Below are 22,900 nucleotides of genomic sequence, written 5' to 3'. Positions count from 1 at the left end.
AAAGGTAACTAAGGCAAAGGTGTTTAAATGAAAGTAAATTGAGAAATTCAGATTTTTATTTACTTTGGTTTAAGGCTCCATGTAAATTTGTTACTTTGAAAAATGGCTTGTTCAACTAAGATTAAAAAAAAATTTAAGATTGACTTGCATTTTTCTTTCAGAATTAAACAATGTTGTCGCTCAACATATAAAATTGAAAATTATGTTGGAATAGCCAGCTTCTATCTTACTGCTGTTTCCCATCTTAACATGGCTGAATTATATTGCATACTTGCAATATATATTTTTTTCTTTCTTTACCTGCAAAATCCATGTTGGATCCTGAACTCAGGGCTTCTACTTTCATAGTCAGAATATCAGCATTTCTGTTGTATTCCTGAGTGAAAGAGTGGAAATCCTACATAGAAAGAAATCTAAAGCAGCAATACGGATGACAGCCACTTCATACTGGGTTGCTCAATTCAGTTTAAATTCTCATAATTATGTTTTATGTTAGCATAAAACATTAAAAAAAACAATTTCAATGCACTTTTTAACAAACAAGTTAATTTGTACGCAGAAAATATGTGTTTCGACTTAGATTCTGACTTTGGAGGCCTTCTGTATTTCTAAATGGGAAAGTAAGATTATTTTTGACCTGACATTTAGAAAATCCCCACTTCTGAGAAGAAAAAAAAATCGAAGGCACATTATAGTAAAAGCGGTGTAAATTGTTGAAAAAAAAAATTTTCTCACATTTTTTAATGTTCATTCAACAAGTTATTTTTATGAGTGCTCAATTAGAGTACACCTCATTGAAATGCAAAAAAAGACACCAACCACACAAACCTGTTTGACACACACCAAACAATGCTCTTTGGCAGGCGCCGTGCTGGCATCTTCAATACACTAATTAACATTTTACACTCTTGGTGTGAAAACACACACAGACACACACACACAGAGACACAGGAGCTTGCTGACACAAAGTGTCAGAATGCACGCAATTATATTTTTATTGCATGATGCATGAACCCGCACAGCCTCTCTCTCACACACAGCTTCATTAATTCATGAGCATCATGCTGGATCGGATCTGTTAGCTGTGAGCACTCCAGCCGGACAAACTTACCTTTGCTTGGCTCTACCCGGAACCATTATGCAGACAGGAAACTACCATTTTACCGCTAGCAGCAGCAGCATCGGGGGAACCGTCGTCTACGGAGGGGGACACCTAAAGCAGCTGAGGCGGGGAGGGAAGCTGGAAGCCAGGGAGAAAAGCAGGAAAACCACCACCGAGACGAAATAAAGAGGACGAGTTGGCGATGAGCGGCAGTGAGCCAGTCGAGCTGTAGGACTTTGGACTCAAACAATGGTCAAAACGGGAGCAGGCCAGCGATTTTGTTAGCGAGAGAAAAGAAGCAGCAGCAGCAGCAGCCCTCCTGGGCCGATGGAGATCCCGGGCCTTTCACGGTGCTTTTCCACGGATGGAGAAAAAGGCCCCGGTGACGGGCATTAGGGACCCCGCTTTCAGAGCGCACGTCCTCCCCCATGCCCTCACACTTTTACCGCCGTGTTTCCCAGCGGCGTTTTCCAACCAGGATTCGTATTTTGGAAGGTAAAAACATAAACAAAAGCAGCTTCCAGCAGGACTGACATTAGCATAGAGAAGCTAACGGCTCGGCTAAGTTGGTAGCATGTAGCTTCTGACTATAAAACGTTTTCTTTCTCTGAATTGTTTTTGCTTATTTGCTTTACATAACGCTTAAATATAATTCAAAACAAAACAGAGCTGAGTGTTGCACTTCATAGAAAGGCACTACATTTTGATTTCATGTCTTTTTCGCGGTAGAGTAGCGTTTGTTACAGTCAACGTTAGCTAGCCCAGGTTATTGACAGATGCTAGCAGGGTTTGTTGACTTATTTGTCCCGACTTAACGCCTGATATGCTTATTTTTTTAAGGTTGTCGAGCTGTGATATCCCGTTTGGACAGAGTGGGATGTGTTCTTTTTCTCCCACTCTCTTCTTAACACCCAGCTGGAGTTTCGGATCTGTGGATTAGCCGGTGAGATGCAAACAACACTCATGTAAACAGTCCCATTGCTGCAGATCTAGAGAGAAATCGTTGTATCTGTTGTTATCAGTGTATCATTCACTAAAAAATTTGAGGCTTAATGTGTGAATGGATGGCAAATTCAGCACGTAAATCAATGCATGTTGCAAGTCTCTGAACAGTTGTTGCATGTTTGTTTTGAAAAGAGTGGCGCTTAATCTGCAGCTCAGACAAGATGAAAACACCACAGAGAAAAAGAGGCGGTGAAGGGAGTCTGGAAACTGACAAGACCCTAATTTTCCCTCTTAACGCCCATCAGGTTCAGTTGTGCTTGCCTTTTTTGCTTTATCTTGCAGTGACATAAGTATAATTTGTTTTGACAAGAAATTAAATGAGTCATCTTTCTTTAGGTGATTCATATCCACTAGAATCTGTAGACAAAGCGAAACAATGTGGTCAGTCATTGTTGGCACAGTTTGGGTGATGCTATGAAACTGCATTGACTCTGAAGGTATGAATCAAAAGCTTTACTTGATAACATTTTGGGATATTTTTGTTTTAGATTAATGCATGAGCTGTTACTGTTACATGAAGATCATCACTGAGTCACATTCATCATACTACCGTGTTGAACTGGAATCCAGTTTTTAAACTAACTACAAAATTAGCCACTTTTCTAGTTGCATCCAATGTTTTTGTATCTCAGCAACAGTTTGATCTTCTCTTTCTTCTGTTCTGAACTTCAGCGAGACCACTTCATTACACAAATTACATTATTAATCTCAATTTCCCTCAAGCATTCTTCATTGTTCACAATTTTTAATTGTTTTTGGTGAGCACTGTTTACAGTCCAGAGTGGGCGCCTTCTGATTGGGTTTCATAAGCAGCACTGCATATCGGAGATGCACATCCTGTCTTAATGTGGCCTCAGCTGCACAGCTGACGTTTGCAATTCATTAGTATTGTATAAAAAATATGTTTTTGTGTAAAAAGCCTAATGTGATAATTAATATGAATCCATTAGCTTCTGTTGGATCATCATGCTCTGCCTCAGCTAGACCATTATTATCCGTCTATCATCTGAAAACAGACCAGAACCAGACTGATTGTTTTTGTGTGTTTATATTTGAGTTATATGTCCAATGACTTTTTAGCTGTATCCTGTACTTTAGCTGTACTTCTTATATCAAGTTGACCACACTAATTACATATGTAGGTAAAAAAAAAATTGTTGAATGTATTTTAAACGTTTGTGATTTTAGGATCTTAAAATCAGACAAAAAAATCCTAATTTCGGGAATTCACTTGCAGCTCAGTAAAATACAAGGATTAGCTCAGATCCCTAGTTAGTAGCAGCATTTGCTCCATATTTTGGGACCCATCGTTTCTCTACTCCTACAGTTATTACTGCCCCCGTTAATTTCAGATTTTTGGATTCTGGCAGCATTTTTTTGTTTTTGCCGTTTCATCACAGAGTTCATGCTGTATTGTCACAAAATTCTTCAAAGTAGAGTAACTGTGCTGTGTGAGCCTCTGCTGTCATTCTGCCAAGCTTCAAAGCGAACACAGATGTGACAGCGCGCACAAGACTGTTTGGCCTCTGTGCTTTTTGTCTCAAGGGAGACGTTTCCATGCCGAGTGCTTTGCAGAAAGCTAGAGAAAGGTCAGAAATAAGCGCTGATTTAACCCTCACATGATGGATGGTTTTTTTGTGTGCATCTAGAGGAAAAGTCACGACTAATAGGCACGAGCAGATGACTTAAAAGATTTACATCAAAGACACTGCTGTGGTGGAAGAAGAAGAAGAAGGGGTATGATGGTGACAGTTACAATGAAAATAATAACTTTTTCTAACTTTCAGCCAGCGATTATTTGAGAGTAATGCATTACAGTTATCACCATTTGGTCAAAGACACACAAAAATATTTTTAGCAAAGGATTCAGTCAACATTTGGTTACTGGGTTACTGTATATTGCTAGTGGCTCTTAGAGATAATTGCAATTCACTCTGTAAGTCATTTCAATGAGACTCAAACGTTGGGACTGGTCAGATGGTTTTGATAGTTTAGTTCATTGCTAGTTGGTTGTCAGAGAGATGCCATATCTATAAAAAAAAATCACTGGAGGTTTCATGTAATTTTTATCAAAAACATATCAAAGTGTGCATAAAATATTGGGATGTTTCTAAACATCAACACAGTGTCTGAATTTTTAGGGAGTCATTTTAACAGCAGAGTGTCTGATTAGAAACACAATAATTTTTTTTGTCTATGATAAATCAATGAATTGTGATTTATTATGACATTAAACATTAATTAATGATGTTTGAAACCCCCCCCCCCCCAAAACTAAAGATGTTGTCAGAATAATTTTCTCTATTGTTCCACAAGAGCATCAATAAAAATAAATAAAATAAAAAATATTAAATGCAGTTTTAGTGATGGTAATCTCTTTTCTTTAAGGTGTCCTGAAGAAGCCCGTTTAAAAGTGGAAACACTTTTTTTTATTCTCACTAAATTTCCACAAAATATTGTAATAATATAGAAAGTTCATATCACCCATCCCTTGTCTTAGGTCAAAATCTCTTGCTTGTATATTTGTAATCAAAGCCATGTGCTTTGACAAAGAAAAAAAGTAGCATAGAAACTATGCCTTAAATTTAACTTTGATTAAAAAACACCTAAAAATAAATGGACATGTGAACAAGCTTTGTAAAATATCTTACCTGTATACTTGTGTAAAACCTAATCCACCTTGAAATATTTAAAGCGTTTAGATGTATAATATAGTTTCACTAAGACAGAAACATTCTGGTTTAAACTAGGTGTCAAAACTACACAGTAAGTTTCTTATTGTTTAATAAAATACCTGCATAAATGCTTGTTTAAGTTGAAACTGGTAGGATTCTATCTGTATTAGCTCTAACTGATTTATTATTGAGTCATTATGCTTCAAGCTTTAGTCACTAACTCCTTTCTGTGTTGTTCATTTGATCAGAATCAAAGCACAGAATCACTAATGATTTCATGTGTTTTGTTTTTTCTCTTCAGGCTGCCCAGAGGTTTTCATATGATGACAGGAAACTGTTGAAGAAATGATTAATCCTCCTCTAGAAAAATGAACACACTCCACTCTGTGGAACCGCCTGGCCTGACTTCAACTTAAAAAAAAATGGAACACTTTAAAGACACACTACAGACTTTTATGTAATTTAGTAAATTTTCTATTTATGACCCTTTATATAACCTCCCACCTGAAGCACTTGAAGGCTTCACTCCATAATAAAAATAAACTTAGTGAAACATTTATAAGAACTAATGAAGCATTAACTGTTGTTGGACTAAAGTGGCTCCTTCACTGCTTGGCGCTGAAGCAAAAGTTGGACTTTCCCAGAGGTTACTGAGGGCTCTGCTGGTTTTATAGAATTAGTGCAAGGGATTGTTCTGCCGTCTGGACATTTTGTCACAGCCATATTTGGAGATGTTTCAGTTCAGCAAGTACCCCATGGACATCTTAGAGATGCTAAGTGGACACCAAGCCCACCAGTTTAAAGGGCTTGGGTTGGAACGACAACTGAGCCACCAACAACAAGTCCAACTGCAGCATCAGCAGCAGCTCCAGCAGCAGCACCAACCCTCTGCTGATACCTCTGGAAGTCTACTGTCCGGTCTTGGGCTGGGATCCCTCCAGAGCTCTCGAAGCAATGCCTTCGCTGACTCCTCATCATTATTCGCCAAAATGAGCGCCCCTCCTCCATCTATTTCCCACCAAAGCCAGTCGTCCTCATCGTCCCACAGCTCCAGGAAGTCCAGTAAGATTAGCAGCAGTAGCAGTAGTGGCAGTGGGAGTTCCTCATCCGGATATCCCCAGTTTCTGCGGCCTTTTCATCCAGCTGAGGCGGCTCTTGCTCAGGAGCAGCTGCACTCTGGGATGGGGCGTTTTGACTTCACTGGAAGCAGCAGTGGAGGAGCTGCCGGAGTTATTGGGGTCACGCCTGCACCACCCCCTCCTCCACTGCACCCGGGTCTTTCTGTACCTCAACCCTCACCCGGTCCGTCATCGTCTTCACCTTCTTCCTCCACCTCTGCTTCAGCTTCTAATAACCCCGCTGGCAGCACTGCGGTCCCCCTGGTTGGCCAGTCCGATCCCCGCAGCCTCCACCAACAGTTCAGCTGCATGCTTGCTGCCAACCAGTACTTTCTGTCTGGTGTCCCAACAAATAGTAGCCTTGAGCAGTTCCTCGTCCAGCAGGGAACTCACAACCACCTTAGTTTAGGTCTTGGCCAGGGGGCGACTGAATCCAACTCAGCCCTGGCCCCTCCTCCTGCCCTTCACTCCTCTCACAGCCACACTGCTCCCCAGACCCAACAGCAACAACAGCTGACCCCTCATGCCTTATCTCATCCACACAGCCACACTCACCACCCGCACCCCCTGCACCCAGCCCCTCAGCCTGCCCCACTGAGTGGCTTTGATTTCCAAAGCATTCCAGTACTTTCCTCAAACCAGATAGCATCATTAATGCAGCAGGAGGCGGGTCTTCCCCTCCCCCTGCCCTTGCACCTGTCTCTAGCTAAAGAAGATACAACAAAATCAGGAGACAGCTCGTCTGCATCTGGTTCAAGTGGAGGTAGCAGGAGGAAGAAGGCAATGGCAGGTTACCTGCCTCAGAGAAAAGCTGAAAGTAGCAGCCACAGCCACACCAGCAGCAGTGTAACTACTTGTCATAACAACAGCTCAAGTGGGCACACTCAGAGCTCCTCTTCAGGCCTTGTGGGCGGGAGATCTGGGGGTGTTGGGCTAAGTGGCATTGGAAGTGAGACACAGCACTCCTCTCTCCTCTCGTCTTCCTCTCAGCAGCAGTCATCTTCCACTGTCTCATCATCCTCATCTGCCTCCACATCCTCTAGCTCCACTTCTGTCCTTGTAGCCAATGGCAACCAACAATTGTCCAAACCACAAGAACGTCATAGCAGCTCGTCTGGGCAGCCTGAACCAGAACCCCTGTACCACTGTGGTGAATGTGGTAAAACCTTCACTCACCTTTCCAGCCTTCGAAGGCATCTCCGAAGCCATGGCTTGACACCAGAAAGCCAAAGTAGGAAGTCGGACTGTAACTCTCCAAGCCCAGAGCGAATATTCTGCTGTGGTGAGTGTGGGAAGAGGTTCAAAAAGAGAGGTCACCTTATCCAGCACAGTGTCACCCACTCGGAAAACCGGCCTTTTGTATGCAGCATTTGCCAAAAGTCATTCAACCGCCGGGAGTCGCTCACAAGACACGAGAAGATCCATGATGAGAAGCCATTTCGTTGTCCGGCGTGTGGGCGTTGTTTCCGTGAGAGTACCTCTCTGCTCAACCACGCTGCTTCAGGTGCTTGTGGGAAACCTCCCCGCAGCTCAAAAAATCGGTCCAGTAGTGGGGGGAATACAACATCCAACCCAAGCAGCAGTAAAATAGGAAATAGTGCAGAAAGTAGGGTAGGAATTTCAACTGATGGGGCTGGCATGACCGATGACAAGTATGCAACAGATTATTCCAGAAATCGATACCAGAACCAGGCGCCTTACAACAGTGGGGTCAGCGATTACAGGCGTCCACAGTCTTCCACGCTCTATTCCTCAGAGAATACATTAGGGAACGAAATGACTAGCCAAACTCTACGGAAAGCCCCGTTAGCTCCAACTCTTCATCCCCATCCTCAGAGCCAGCAGCAGCATCACCACCACCAACAGCAGCAGCCCCACCTTCCCTTGTCCTCCTTGTTGGATGATTCAGAGGATGAAGTCACTAGCAGTGCAATGTCAGCCATTGCTGCTGCCGCTGCCGCCTCCTGCAACATCAACTCGGAAAGTCGAGAAGGAGAAAGGAGAGACATCATTGGAGGTCTTCTGGGAGGCTTGGGGTTTGGAAACATGGGCGGACCATCATCAACTAGCCTAAACGGTTCCACCATGCCTTTGACTCACCCCAGCCTGCCCCACACGAAGCCCCGGAGGCCTCGAAAGCCCAGAGAAAAGAGGGATCCAAACACAATCGTGAGGAGGAGGAGGAGTCCAGCACCTCCAGGGGACGGCTCAGAGAGGCCGTATGGCTGTCAGATCTGTGGCAAACGCTTTAGGAGGGCGGAAACACTGAGGCGCCACAACCGGGTTCACACAGGAGAGAAACCTCACGCCTGTGAAGTGTGTGGAAAAATGTTCCGAGAACCTTTTCACCTCACTAAACATCTGACCGTACACTCTGGTCAAAAGAACTACAAATGCAACCTTTGTGGGAAGTTGTTTGCCTATGCACAGAGCCTTGTTCGGCATGGAAAGCTTCACAGAAAAGGGGAAATTGACAACACGGGTCGAAGAATAAAAGGTGGAGCTGCTGCTGCTGCTGCAATCAGTCAAGTTGCCAACTCTGGAAACTCGGATTACTTTTCATCATGCTCCCAAGAAGAGAAGTCTCCAACATCTGGCACTCCCTCTCAGCGGCTTTACACCTGCACAGTATGTTGGAAGTCTTTCCGACACTATTTCCACCTGACAGCACATCAACAGACTGTCCATGGCGGTGGGGTGGGCCTGGAGAAGTCCTTTCGCTGTGAAGTTTGCGGCAAAGCCTTTGCCTACTCAAACAGTCTGGTGCGGCACAAGTTGTCACAACATGGCATTGACCGCAACGGTCAACGTGTCAACCAGTCTCAACCCTCTGGATACTCTCCACTGTTTTATGATCCCAGCTCAGGTTCCAACTATCCTGGATCATCCCACATCCCACAGGGAGTTGCTGAGCAGCAGCAGCAGCAACAACAGCAACAACAGCAGCAGCAGCAGCAGCAACAACAACAGCAGCAACAACAGCAGCAGCAGCAACAACAACAACAGCAGCAGCAGCAACAACCACAACAACAGTTGCAGCACCCTTTTCACTACCGCTCAAAAAACTTCCAAAAGCGTCATGGACTGACAAGAAAGCACCGAAAGAAAAAACGGCGCATCGTAATCCACAGCATCATGAGAGACGGGAAGCTGGTGGGAGTCCCTTTGAGTAAAGACACTCGCAAGAAGTTGCTGATTCTGAGGAGGAAAAAGGGAAGACTGCAGGCGCACATCAACAGGAAAAAGCTCTTGGCCCAGCTGAGGATGAAGGGGGGAGTAATGAAAGTAAAGTCATGGTGCGGGGGTGCGGTCAGAGTCACTGGGCTCACCTCTATGGATGTCCCCCTCAAACGCTTTCCCTGTCCCATCTGCCCTAGTGCCACATACGCCAAACAGGGCTCCCTGCTGGTGCACCACGCCGTCAGACACCCACCGAGAAACTCAGGGCGTCACGCCCGACTGCGGTGCCAGGTGTGTGGGCGACGCACCACTTCATTACACAAAGCCTTGAAACACAGGAGTCGCCATCTCAAGCAGGCAGCATTCAAGTGCCACAAATGCCAACATCGCTTCTGGAACCCATGTCTCCTGACCCGCCACAGGTTCTCCTGCCGGGGGGCGAGCACTGGCAGTGTTGCTGAAAACTATGAGCTGACGAGGATGAAATCGGTGTCGGTTAGTGACCACTCTCCAGTCCCGCTGACAGTTCCGGGTCTGGCCCAGCCTGAGAGATCAACAGTTCTGACTGAGTACAGTCAGTAAACATAAACTGTCTTTTTTTAGACTAGATTGTTTTTTGATGTTTATATTTTATTAAATAATCCAAGATCTTAGCACGTTTTTAACAAAATAGGGTGGGGACTGAAAGGGGAAGATTTAGTTCAACTACCGGACTTTCCCCATCCCCTTATCTGGACAAGCCTTTAAACAATCCCAGTACAACAGCAGAGGTGGTTGATAAAATCACTTGGACTTCTAAAGGCCTAAAATCAAAACCGCCCAAACTATCTGCCTCCTGTTCCTCAAAGGTAGAGGAACTAAAGATCATGTTTTTTTTTTTGTAGCATCTGTTTGAAAATTGTCAGTACTTTCCATCATGTTTGTCATGTTCTAAATCCCTTTTGCCGTGTTTGTGCATCAACAAAAATCGGATGTTTATCATAGGGCTGATGTACCAGTTTATTCTTTATTACATTATTCATAGTTATACTGTGTAGTCCTCATTTAATGCTCTGTTTATTACACTGAACAGATTCACTTTTTATGCTGAGATATTTCCCCTTAATATAAATTAATCTCTTTAGGATCTAATACCAAGTAGCTCACAAAAGTGGCACAGCTTGATGCTAGGTGATTTACTGAAATGAAGCTGAAACAAAAACTTAGTCGATCGTTTTTATACTGTACACTACTTTTGTTACTTTTTTTAAAAAAAATGTGTGAATGAAACACAAACATGACTAAAGCTGTTAACTCTTTCAGGATATGAAAAGGACAACAGAAATAACGAGTGTACTGTACAATTAGTATTATATTTTATTATATATAAATATTATTTGCTGTTTTTTACTCCCAGTTTTCATTTATCTTATCGTTGCTATTCTAAGTGTGGGAGGGGACGAATTGAGACGTTGTTTGTAAAATCATAATTATATGTATCAATGTGATCATCCCTCCCTTCCTTTTACCTGAAACTCCGTTTACCTGCTCATACACAGTTTGGCTCCATTTTTGTAACAGAAGCGTGTACACATAGTTCTTATTTAGGTCCTGTCCAGAAGTGCTTATCCATTTTCTTTCTGTAAAACTAAACCTTGTAATATGACTAAATTACTATCCTTTGGCTAAAAGTGAGTTGTTGAAAAACCTTGAATAAACACCTGAAATGTCTTTTCTTAAGTTTTATTCTGGTAAATCTAATTGTCTCTGTCAAAGAACAGTTGATTTCACTTTTTGTATTATTTATACATGGGCTGCACAGTGGCGCAGTTGGTAGAGCTGTTGCCTTGCAGCAAGAAGGTTCTGGGTTCAATTCCCAGCCCAGGTCTTTCTGCATGGAGTTTGCATGTTCTCCCTGCGCATGTGTGGGTTTTCTCCGGGTACTCCAGTTTCCTCCCACAGTCCAAAAACATGACTGTCAGGTTAATTGGCCTCTCCAAATTGCCCCTAGGTGTGAGTGTGTGTGTGCATGGTTGTGTGTCCTCTGTGTTGCCCTGCGACAGACTGGCGACCTGTCCAGGGTGACCCCACCTCTCACCCGGAACATTAGCTGGAGATGGGCACCAGCAACCCTCACGACCCCACCAAGGGACAAGGATGTAAAGAAAATGGATGGATGGATAGTATTTATACATTTAGTATTTATACGTATGAATTAAGTTGTTGCTTTATTTAGCATTTGCTAGTGTCATTTCAAAATGTCTTTGAATTGGTGTCTTTTTCCAGTGGTCATTGGACACTTCACTAGTCTCACAGGATGACAAGGAGACATCAAGGTACAATTTAAAGAGAACAATTAATCTAAGTTTCATGCTTTCTGACTGTTTGGAGAAACCCAGAGCACCTGGAAAGAACCCATGCATGCATGGGGAGAACATACACGCTCCAAAAGGTTGGAATTCAAATCCAGGACCTCCATCCTGATGAGCAACTATTCAAACGTCTGAAAAAAGCACAGAAAAAAGCACAACTTTTTTCTGTGCTGCATTACCAATAATGAGCCACTAGATGGTACTGTTTACAATGCTAGTAGTGGCTCCGTCGAAGAAATCCATATAATTTTAATTTGAAACTTCTTGTGAAAGTCCGATCAAGCAAAGCTGTTGATGTAAAACATTTCAACGTGCATACACTGGTGTTTGTGTAAAGCGGACTATTTCGGCCCTGGTAATCATTTTATGTTCCCTTATGCACACAGCGTGTAGCAGCAATATAATTTGACACCGAGACCCATAAAACAGGTGCAACAGCTGCTGTATTGGTCTGGAAATTCTTAGGGCTTCAGGTTTTCCAGTCACAAATTTTCTCCGGGACAACAAAGGATGGTGTCTAAAAACGTTGCCGTAAACGTTCAACATTATTTTGGCACTTTAGAATAGAATCGAAATGTCCTTTATTGTTTCACACAGGGTAAATTCAGGTTTTACAGCAGCATCTGATACATAGGACAGTGGCGCAACTACACATTATTCAGGTGGATGCGAAAACATAGATTGGCGCCCCCCACCACCCAACCTCCCGAGGGAAGGATCGTCAGGGTGAAGGAGCGACGCTCTCCTACCCCCCCCCCCCCCTCCCCCCCGAGGCGACGATACGTGAAGGGTAAAACTCGCTACATTTACCTCGTTATGTGCGCGAGGTGAAGGAGCGTTACACGCGCCGAAGTGTATGGAAAAACAATCATCGGCGCGCCGCCCCCTCCAGACGGGATTTTGGCGCCCCCTCTGGTGCTGCGCCCCTATGCGTTGCATACCCTGCATACCCACTTTTTGCGCCACTGACATAGGATCATACAAAAAGATCAAAAATTAATATGTAAAAACAAGATTAACAATAACAACAATGGTAATATACTGTATACATCATCAAATTATATGACTTGACAGCCAAAATGTAACAGGTAAATTATCAATTATAAATCATACACAAGACTTAAGTTTTTTTTCTTTATAGTATCTTAGAAACATCACATCACAATTGCAACTACTTTCTATTTTTCTATAAAGTCTTATTTGAATGTTAAACCTTTTAGTTTGAGGAAGTCGACGAGCGTGTAAATGTGAGCTTTAATTGAGCCTCCAAAGGAAAAAAAAAACAACTAAACAAACCTCACGTGGCTAGAGCAAGGGGGGGCCTTTGGGCGGGGACTCTGACCTATTTTCAACCAATGGGAAGCTAAGAGCGGCTGCGAGTGACCCAGATTCAGCCAATGGCCGTTCGACGCTGTAGCCGGTAGGCAATGCTGGGGCGCGTGCGAAGGACATGTGATCGTTCGGAGTTGAGAGCGCGAGGAGCACACTGACCGCCGCTCAGACGATCTTTTTAAAATGAGATTAAATGGTATATCACTGGTTTTTATTCAGATGCTGTAAACACAACCTTAAAAAAACACATCAGAGTTTTTGTAGACAGCTTTAAAACGTGCCAGATCATATTGTTCCACTTATGCGAAGTGGCTACATCTGTTTTCTTTGACTCGTTACTGTGGATACAGATATTCAGCGAAAGGCACCGATCAAAAGCAAACGCGAAAGAGTCGTCGTCGTGCGTCTGATTCATAATATATTCTCAGTCCGCGGTGTTTGCCTCGGCTTTGTGTCCTGCTGTTTACTTGACAGCGTGAGAAAAGAGTAGAGGGGTGGAGTGAAAAATCAGCTCAGAGGCCGATGTTTGGAGCGCAACCGACCCAGCAAGCACTCGCTATTGGCTGGAACTTCAAGGAGGCGCCATGCTTATGTTAATTATGTTGCATTCAAGGAAAACTGGAGAAAAAAAAATCTTTGCTGTTAAATAGAAACTGCTGAAAAAAACCCCTGGAAAGATGACAGATTTTATAATATGTTGTATACTTAGTATTCCTAAAGTTAATAATGAAGTCAGATATGTTAAAATGTTTTTCCTTTGTACACTTTTTTTTCACCTTTTTTTTGCTACTGTATATTCAGCTTATAATATCTACAAATTTGGGTCAAATAAGTTACCTGGCAGAAAATTATTATAAAAAGGGGCGTGTTCCACATGTATTTTTCAATATTTCCTGCATAAAGTACAGCGGACCCCAGATATTCACGAGGGATATGGACCACAATTGTCCACAAATAGCTAAAATCCACAAATATTTGAGACCCTCTCAAAGAAAAAAAACATGTATAACTGCCTATTTTAATAGTTAATGTTCCAAAAAAATCAAAATGTATCCATGAATACTGAAACATAAATATATAGGAGTTTAGTGTTTGTATATTGGTTTGAATTTTTCTCCCTAAATTAGTGGAGACTGGTTGTTGGTGATGCACAGCTCCCTTTATTTTTCTTTCCAATAAAAAGTAATAATCATTTACTAAAAAAAATTATTTACACCAGAGCATTTAATTATATTTTATATATAAATGCAGAACATTTTGTATAATTAACTTTGGGCTGCTCTGACTTTCTGAGTTGAAATTCTGACCTCAGGTGTAATTCTTGTTCTTTTTCCAATTTGCAACCATAAATATCCAACTTCCAAGTATAAATGGAATGAAAACTCAGCTCAAATCGAATAGAGAGCTGCAGCTACCAAGAACTAATTCAATTCAGGTTTTTATTTTGTGTCTATTCACAAAATAAACACAAAATTTTAAAAGATCTCAGATATCTTATCTGAGATCCTTTCAAATACAAACATGTCAAATCCTTATCCACTAATATAAAAATTCCTAATACAATCAATTCAGATCTTAATTGAATTGTCATTAAAATCATATATGATTCAAATGATATGGACATAATTTAAATTGTGTGCATTTTAATTCAGTTTGCAAACAAAGATCTGAAGCTACACACATATAACTATTGAAAAGTTTGACGCATGCTATTACGATCTAAGCACATCAACTTAGCATTTTTGAAAAAAAATTGTAAATGAAATATTAACACAGAAGAGAAATAAGACAATTACAAAACACCTAAAGACAAAACATTTATGAACGTATTTGTTATTGTCTTAGTTGGCATACAAACATATTTTGGCTTATTTAGTTGGCGTTCCACTGCATGTTTACTGAGTTATAATTAAAAACTTTAAATTGCATAAAGAAAAATATTCCAATCAACTGAGTTGCATTAATGAATAAGTATGAATGTGTAAGTTTCCACCTCACTTGCTACTTTATAAACATTTTAGAAAAAAAGTTCAATATGTAAAAATGTGGGGAAACGATTTAAAACAAAGACTAAATTAATATTTGTTAAATGTAAATAACTAAATTCAATAATAACAAGAAAAAATGTTATTTTTTTTTACATGCTGGCAGGAAAATAACTCCTATTTACCACCTTATCCGTGTGCGTGAACGCACCAGGGTAGATTTCAAGTACGTCGGGGGGTGTAGTTTTAGGATTGTGGGCGTGGCCAACGTATGCAAACGATCCACGCCTCCGAGCGCCTTTCCCCCGTGAGCGGTGACGTGACGCGAGCGGCCCGTGTTGGTTCCAGCTGACAGGCGGAGGGAGAAAAGCGAAAACCGAGGAAAAAATGCGCGAGTGTGTGTGCGCGCGTGAAGGTGAGAGAGGGAGGGAGCGCGAGAGAGAGAGAGAGAGAGGAAAATAAGAGCCATCATCTAGCTGGCTCTCTCCACTACTGGATTTTATTATTTTTTCTTTCGGGGGGGGAATCTCTTTATTTCTCTTTATTTCTATCATCGGATCATTTCGATCATGTCACCTCAGATTTGATGGATTATTCCGCCGTGGAGACTTCCCGCCGCCGATTCTTCATATTCTGCTGATTCTAATCATCTTTCTCCGCTCAGTGCACGGGACTACCTTCAGCCGCCTTCTTTTCTGCTTTTATTATTACTCTCACTGTTTGTTGCCTCCATCTGGAAGGTAATTTTTAGGGAATCTGTCAAGCTGACAGTCGAGCTGGACCGGTTTTGTTTCCACAAGCTCGAAGAGGACTTGGATCAGTCGTTTATAAGTGCGGCGGTGTTTGTTTCGAGAGGAACGCGGTGACAGCAACTCCAGAGGGATGAATTAAACCTGCTCAGCATGCTGCCATTTTGGAGATAGACCCCCCCTCAACCCTCAGTTTTTAAATTTTAATTTCTTTTTTGCACATTTTACATGGGCCGAGGGGAAAGCGGGATATCAAGAGGAGATCTCACGCACGCCTCACCTGTCTGCGCACCTTTTTCACGGCGCGCGCGTTAACTACAATCTCTTGAGTGGATTATTTTGATCTTGAGCTCCAACTCTGCAGGTTGCTCCGCTCCACCTCCCTCCACCTACCCCCTCCTCCTCCTCCTCCTTCTTTTCCCTAGAAGTTATGTCAAGGCCTCTCACGCAGCTCCTGCCGCCGGATCTCCCTGCAGGGGCCACCAGCCCGCAGTTTGGGGCCAGCAACCCGGCTGGAAGTGGCCCCCAAGGCGGACACCTGACCTCCATGACCAACCTGAAGTCTCTACTCCAGCTGCCAATCAAGGCCGACCAGAGGGTCACCAAGAACTGCTGCGAGATGAAGGGTGAGTGAGTGCACGTGCCAGCAGAGGGGGGAGGGGGGTGGGGGGTGGGTTCCTAAAAGCGTGGAAAGTATTAAAGGGAAACAGCTCAATGCTGGGATAGCGCACAGAAAGGAGCAGGAAACAGGATCAAAAAGTTCTCAAACACCTGTCAGTGATGCTTGGATGCGATTTGAGGTGTTTATATGATGCATTAAATGGATCCAAAGCCAGCAGGATAAAAATCTAACAAAAACATTTGTAGCAATTTGCATTTATTTTACTTATATTTCTGAATTCTGAATATTTAACTACTAAAAAAAACCCCCATCTTATTGAATTATAACCAATTATAACTAAACTTGTGTTTAAAATAATTTTACCTAGCTGGTCAAACCTCCCATATTTTTAAAAAAAGATAAAAAACACAGTCTTAACACATTACTGAGACATTTGAATTTATTCTATGAAATATGTAAGCCTTTTTTCCTGACAGCTACTGATAATATGTGTCATTTATTTTAAAGAGCAGGGATTGCTTGCAAGTGTGATTTCAGCAGTCAGGATGTTGCTAAACTAGCCAGATGTCAGGAACTAGAATCTCAAGTCTCTGTTGTGATCAGGAGAAAATAAGCAGGTAACTTTAAATTATTTGGATAAATGATATGTTTTGTCCCCTCCGAGTCAATGGAGTATATGAGAGACTTGTTATTGTAACATTATGCACAGCATATAAATGTTCTCCACATTGTTTCTTAACAATACATGCCAGTAAAAGGAGTTAACAGCAGTTTTCAAATGTGAATGTTTTTGTTCCTTTCATCAAGTAGAACTGAAGCCCAACACCGCAACATTTGTGTGTATTAAGGGTGCGTTTGATATATTAGTCAGGGACATTCCCCATTTTGGCTAATACTGCTTCATAATAATCTGAGATTTGTTATTAATGACTTTGGGTTGTTTCAGAACAAAATAGACTTAGCATACCGCCAACATTTTACTCTCTCTCTGTTAAGCTCACACCTCTACAACAACGGTTTTCCGCTCTTGAAAACAAGCACTTCCTGTTTCATTTTGCCAAAAATTCTACATTAATGGTGTTAAACCTTTTCTGCAATTTTTCTTCCAACACCAGTTACTGTTTTTGGAGTTAAATCACCATTAAAAATTGTACTTGCAAGCTGACATGCTATATAAAAATGTAAATAATTTAGCTGGCGGTAAATACTTCAACAGCTTCAGTTTTATAGTGTAGATTTTACTCTCCAGTGGAAAGCCTGGAGATTTGTAAAGAGCAGTAAGAAATGTTTTTGCATTTGCTCATGTTTTATTTGCCTAATTTAAAATCCACTCTCCTCTAATTTCCTACTTTTTAAATTGAGGCAGACACTATAATAACAAGGTTTGTATTTCGACATTTAACTTTTGCCATTCTTCTTTGCAGATTTGGAAATTAATTACCTGGTTGAGTCTTGTTCTGAAATGCAAACAAGCATTAATCATTATAGAGTCTCTCAGAGGAATATTCTGGGGGATTATTCATGTGTGTGTGCATGTGACTGTGTGGGTATGTGTGATTGTAAAATACAGAGGAGCTGCTTACTCAACACACTCACATGCACACTGGTTTCCCTTCAGCCCTCTGTCTGCAGGCCTGCTGGAATTTTTAGAGACTTTTTTGCATTTGGTGGTGAAATGCACTGATCTGGATGAGAATGAGGGGAAAAAAAACAGTGGTTGTTTCTGTTGAGTCTGATTCTCCTGACTGTTTAAAAAGAGGTTAGTGAGAGGAATTGAATTGTTTCCCATGCCCCAGCTGCCACTACAAAATATTAACCAGGCTGCTTCTTCTTTCTCTCTGACTGTAGAGATGTCATCGCTGCTAAAACATACACATGCACACACACACACCTAGTAGGGTGGCTTTTTAAGTTTACATTGATCCTCCAGCTGATTACTCTTCTTTTGCAAACATCTCAACTCTGATCTTTTAAAACAGCAAAAGTTATGTCACAAAACCAGCCGTCTTTGGACTAGTGGCGTCCTGCAAATCAAATCCTTACTAAGAGTAGTGAAAAGTGAACACACGCAGATGTAGGATAACAACAGAGAAGTTGGCCAGCGCTATTTGGCGACCCCTGGTGGTTTGTTGGTGCAGCTGCCGCTCTTTCCTCTTGATTTTTTCCCCCCTCTGTGCATGAGGAGGAGGATGATGATGGTAAGCACAGCTGACAGGCTCTCCGAGGAGCCAGAAAGCATCTGAAAGGCTCCCACTACCCTCGCTGTCAGCGCGTGCTGCATTCTCTGCTGATAGGTGATGCATTCAGGGGCAAACCAAGGAAGGCTTTTCCTTTTCCAGTTTGCCTCTGGATCTTGTTGCCCTTCCCCTTCCTCTGTTCATAGTGGACTCTTCTGCTGTGTTTTTACCCCTCCGCCCCCTGGCTGGCTTTGTTTGACGCCTTCGCAAACACCCACTCCATCTCACACATTTCTCTCCCTCTCTCTCACACGTCTTTGAGTTTTTTCCTCTGTCTTGCTCTCTTCTCGCCTGATCCCTCTGTTTTTCACTCCCCAAGACTCCCTCTGCTCATTTACATGTTCTCAGGGTTTGTTTTCCTCTTTTCAGTCTCCTCACTGCGGCTCCTTCTCCAAAGTCATTCATCTCTTCTGTCTTTCTTGTTTTCTCACTCTTTTTTTTCTTGAATGTCTTACTTAGATTATTCAAATCATCCATCTTTAGAGTCTCTTGCCCATTCTTTCTGCTGTATTACATTCAGTTTAAGCCCTGGTGCACTTTAATGACTTGTCCACATTAGTTCAAAGTGTCACTATCGCTTAAATTAAAGGTGCCACTTTGCACGTATTCCTACCATCTGCTTGCCCTCTGTAGCTGAAGTAGATGGTAGTTGATGGTAATATAGCTGAAGTATTACAGCTACCTTTTAGAGAAGATCTTTGATGACCCTCTGTACAGTTGGTTTTGGGTTATTTTCTTTCTTTATTAGGTTTATGCTGCTGCTTGTTACTGGGGTACTGTATAAACACAAGCACTGATTGGCTAATTTATTTTGTTTTTCCAACCATTAAATTATCAAAATGTCCCTGACCTCCTATTGTTGTAGCACAGCTGCACTGCCGTGTCTTAAATATTTCAAACTACAAAGTGTTCCAGCTTCTTCTGCAAACAACAAGCTGCTTTATAAAGTGATGAAGCCTGATGGAAAATAATAAATGAAACGCATGCTGATGTTATTCAAGACAACAAAAAAATGAGGACTTCCCTCTTCATGTTCTCATTATTAAACTGCTCAGAGTTCCATGAAACCAAGTGTGAATCATTTCTGGGAACTTTAAATATTTCAAAGACACCACACTAATTGTGCACTTTAATTGCTGCCTCTAATTTATTAATAGTAAAGAAAACATTTCTGCTCAACTTAATAGAGTGAAGAAGTGCAGCAGGCTCAGCAGGTGCCTCTGGGTAACTTTTAGATCATCGTTCTGCACCTGTGACCTGGAGTTCGAGAAAAAAACTCCCTGCAGGGTTCCTCTGAAGACATCTGCTTCTATAAATACCTTCTTCAGATAAATAGTTAAACACATCTTTGATCGTGATGACATACAGGCTTTTATGCCTTCAATTACAGCACTGTGCAAAAGTATTAAACCAGCCCGCCGTTTCTGTGTCCTCAGTCCAAGCTGTCAGAGTTAATTTGATTGTTTTGATCATTCGTCAAGGCTCTCTGATGACCCTTTAAAGCACCCTCTGAAACTACTCTCACTGGCCACTTCATTAGGTACACTTGCTTAGCAGACACTTAACCCAGATAGTAAACAACGTAACATTGAGCCTTTCGGAAACTGTTTATCTACTCATATTTTTATGCAGTACCATATCTCAGGTTTGCTAGTACTAGTTTAAGTGACAAATTATTTTGCTTATAACAAGATATTTTCCCAGATTTATAAGGAAATAATCTGCCAGTGGAACTAGTACTTCTTCATCAATTATAAGGAATTTCTTACTTATAACTAGCTTCTATATTTTGCTGAAAAGTTACTTGTAAGTTAGTTTTGTCTTAATTCAAGTTCATGAAGATATTTGCACTGGAAACTAGAATAGAAATGCTGGAAAAAAACTGTAAGTGCATATTAAATAACACTATAACTACACTTTGAGTTTGCAATAAAGTCACACTCCTTAGAAGCAAAATATCAAGAAAGGAGGAATTTCTCAATCAGTTGGTAGAGAAATGAATCCAAACAAACAACAGACCAATCTCGAAAGTGACCGCTTAAACAAAAGCTAAAACAATCCCTTCTTCCTCTTGTTGTGACGGTTTGTTATCCTGCCATTGGTGACGTGTTTCATTTCCCCTCCTGGTGTTTCTCTTCACTCTGTGGAATAACTCAGAAAAATTCTGAGAAAGCTGCCAGGCAGGTGGTAAAGATGCTGCCGTGGAGAGATTAGGACGAACACAGTGGCCTGTGTCCTCTCCTCCCCGTCTCTCCGTCCCTCCGCAGCTGTTTTCCAGCTGTATCCACTCACGTGCTAAAGCTCTTCACTTCTTGGCTGCTGAGAGACTCTTCCACAGTCACTCTATCCTGCTCCATTTTCTACCCCCTTCTTCCTTTCTAAATAAGCTCTTTCGGTATTTCATCACCTTTCTAATTTAGTGTGCCACTTATTTGCATACAGTGGTGACGTTGCCATTCTTTAGAGTAACACTAATAGAGAATCGTTGTATGACATCATTGCTCCATGTATTTATTGACTGACTCATTTTCCTTGCCTTCCATGTGTAATGTGAAGGATTTCCTTTTTTGTGGTGATGGTTTATTGATGCAGCAAGCCCTCATCTGTCTTTCCATCGGTCTCGCTGCCTCTCTGTGGGGTCAAAGTTCGAGGCTGGTCAACTTTATTTTTAGATGCCTTTTAATGATTACAGCTAAGTGCTTCTGGAGAGTGAGGGGGAGAAAACGAGTGAAAAAAGGAGAGGAAAAAAAACGAGTGGAAGCAAATTTCTCAGCTGCTAGTAGAAGTGTTATATTTTCTTGTCTTAGTGTAGCACATTAGCTGTGGAAAGCCTCCACAAAAATGAGACCATAATAAAAAATTCATAACCTCATAATCTTTTCCACATATATTTTTACATTTATCCTGAACTATTGAGCTGAAGAACAGACTTTTTTTGGAAGAAAAATAAAGAAAAAGATAAGTAAAAACAGCACAATAACCTAGTTGTTTAAAAGTGTGTGTTGAATCACGCTTCAGTTTGATTTCAACACTCAGCAGCAGGATTTCAGATTTCTTTTATAGGAATATTTTAGCATCTTGACTTGACAGCATTTATGCCATTTAAATTCATATATTCCATATAATACATAATGTTTCAGGACCATGGACAGAGCACAAGAATGAGAACAACACAGAGACACCATGCTCACACACACAAACACACTCATATCTAAGGCACATTTGGAGAGACCAATAAACATAACATTTATGTTTTTGGGCTGTGGAAGGAAAGCCGGAGTGCCAGTTGGAGAAAACCAATGCATGCACACGAAGAACATGTGAACTACATGCAGAAAGATGCTAGGAACATCCTAGCTGCAAGGCAACACTGCTGCCAACCTGTTTGAACAATTATGACTTAAGTTTCTTATTTGAATCTGACATAAAACCAGAAATTCACTGAAAAAAATCAACAAGAAGAGCAAAATCTTGGTATGATGATTTTTTTGTTGAGTGTAGAGTAGATTTAATCAGCGACTGAAAGGCTTGGCTGTGTGAGGTAATGCGTCATCGCTGTGTTCTGCCCACTAAAGATCAAACCTGTTAAGTGTTTTGTTTTCTCCTTTGCAAAATTGCTGCCATTATCATCTTTTATCTGGGATTTTAAAGCATTCTTATTGCAACTCTGCAGCTGTTCTGTTGAGGGGAAGAAATGAAGTGGCATTTTACTGCATTGCTTTGACAGGCCTTTGTTTAGTGTTTAATAGAAACATCAATAAATCATTGCACATCGTGGTTAGAGGGCAGTTTAAGAGGAACAAACTAATTAGATCTCAGTGGAGGAGATAATCAGGCCTCTGCCTTTGTAATTAGAGTCCCTGTTAAATGTATTCAGTGTCTAATTGCTCCGTTTCCATTTTTCCAACATAATAATTCCATCTTGTCTCACCTTGTCAGAATAGAGCTGATTTTGAGATTTTATTTGGCCAAATAGATCCCAGCAGTGCAACTCAAAGAATGGAACATTTTTCTGACCTTTACTTGTCAAACACAATCAGTTTCATTGGACTGTTTTCTGAAATGTCCTTCCTTGTCTTCCTCCAGACAAAGACAAGCCGCAGGACTCTGATGAAGACTCGCTGGGCATCAACAATGGAGGCCCCGGCGGGACGGGAGGGACCCCAGGCTCCGGCCCGCTGCGACCCAACTCCCAGTCGGCCTTCCTGGGGCCACTGCTGTGGGAAAGGACCCTTCCATGCGACGGAGGCCTCTTCCAGCTGCAGTACATGGATCTGGAGGAGTTCCTGACTGAGAATGGGATGGGCATGCACAGTAACGGGCCCAGCTCAACCAGCGCCCAAATACCCTCCCAGGTAGGGTTATGACACATGGAAACCGCTGAAGGTGTGTCCAAACTACTGACTCATTTCCACTGAGCAGTACGGCCGTTTGGTAGGCTGTTTTGTCTGTTCCTACTGTAAAAGCAGCCAGTATAACCAACCCATGCCGCACCGTACTGCTCAATGGAAACAAGGCGAAGTGTTTAATTTTGTATTCAAAGG

At 41.8% G+C, this 22,900-nt stretch overlaps 2 protein-coding genes across 6 annotated transcripts in view; both read left to right on the top strand.

Annotated features, from left to right (window-relative positions):
* The first annotated feature begins 936 nt into the window (after window positions 1–936).
* On the top strand, window positions 937–10,790 carry LOC103472855 (uncharacterized). Of its 5 annotated transcripts, XM_008422707.3 has the most exons (6): window positions 937–1,597; window positions 1,943–2,045; window positions 2,240–2,352; window positions 2,444–2,544; window positions 3,757–3,844; window positions 5,084–10,790. In XM_008422707.3, the coding sequence occupies exon 6, from the start codon at window positions 5,514–5,516 to the stop codon at window positions 9,660–9,662; it is 4,149 nt and encodes a 1,382-aa protein (XP_008420929.2). In that variant the 5' UTR covers window positions 937–1,597; window positions 1,943–2,045; window positions 2,240–2,352; window positions 2,444–2,544; window positions 3,757–3,844; window positions 5,084–5,513; the 3' UTR covers window positions 9,663–10,790. The 5 variants fall into 5 exon arrangements, with proteins under 5 accessions (XP_008420929.2, XP_008420930.2, XP_017163083.2 ...); XM_008422708.3 differs by lacking the exon at window positions 3,757–3,844; XM_017307594.2 differs by having other exon boundaries at window positions 2,240–2,544.
* Window positions 10,791–15,079: 4,289 nt separating this feature from the next.
* The window catches only part of dbpa (D site albumin promoter binding protein a), a 38,688-nt gene continuing 30,867 nt past the window's right edge, over window positions 15,080–22,900 (top strand). The window contains exons 1-2 of the mRNA XM_081612411.1: window positions 15,080–16,123; window positions 22,443–22,711. Coding sequence (XP_081468537.1) covers window positions 15,928–16,123; window positions 22,443–22,711 — 465 coding nt within the window. The 5' untranslated portion in view covers window positions 15,080–15,927. The remainder of the gene's footprint in view (window positions 16,124–22,442; window positions 22,712–22,900) is intronic.

Source organism: Poecilia reticulata, chromosome 11 (assembly GCF_904066995.2).
Source record: "Poecilia reticulata chromosome 11, P_reticulata-male-v2, whole genome shotgun sequence".
In the NCBI taxonomy this organism is placed as follows: domain Eukaryota; kingdom Metazoa; phylum Chordata; class Actinopteri; order Cyprinodontiformes; family Poeciliidae; genus Poecilia; species Poecilia reticulata.
Note: the sequence above shows the minus strand (reverse complement) of the source record. Positions and strands in the feature narration are given on the sequence as shown.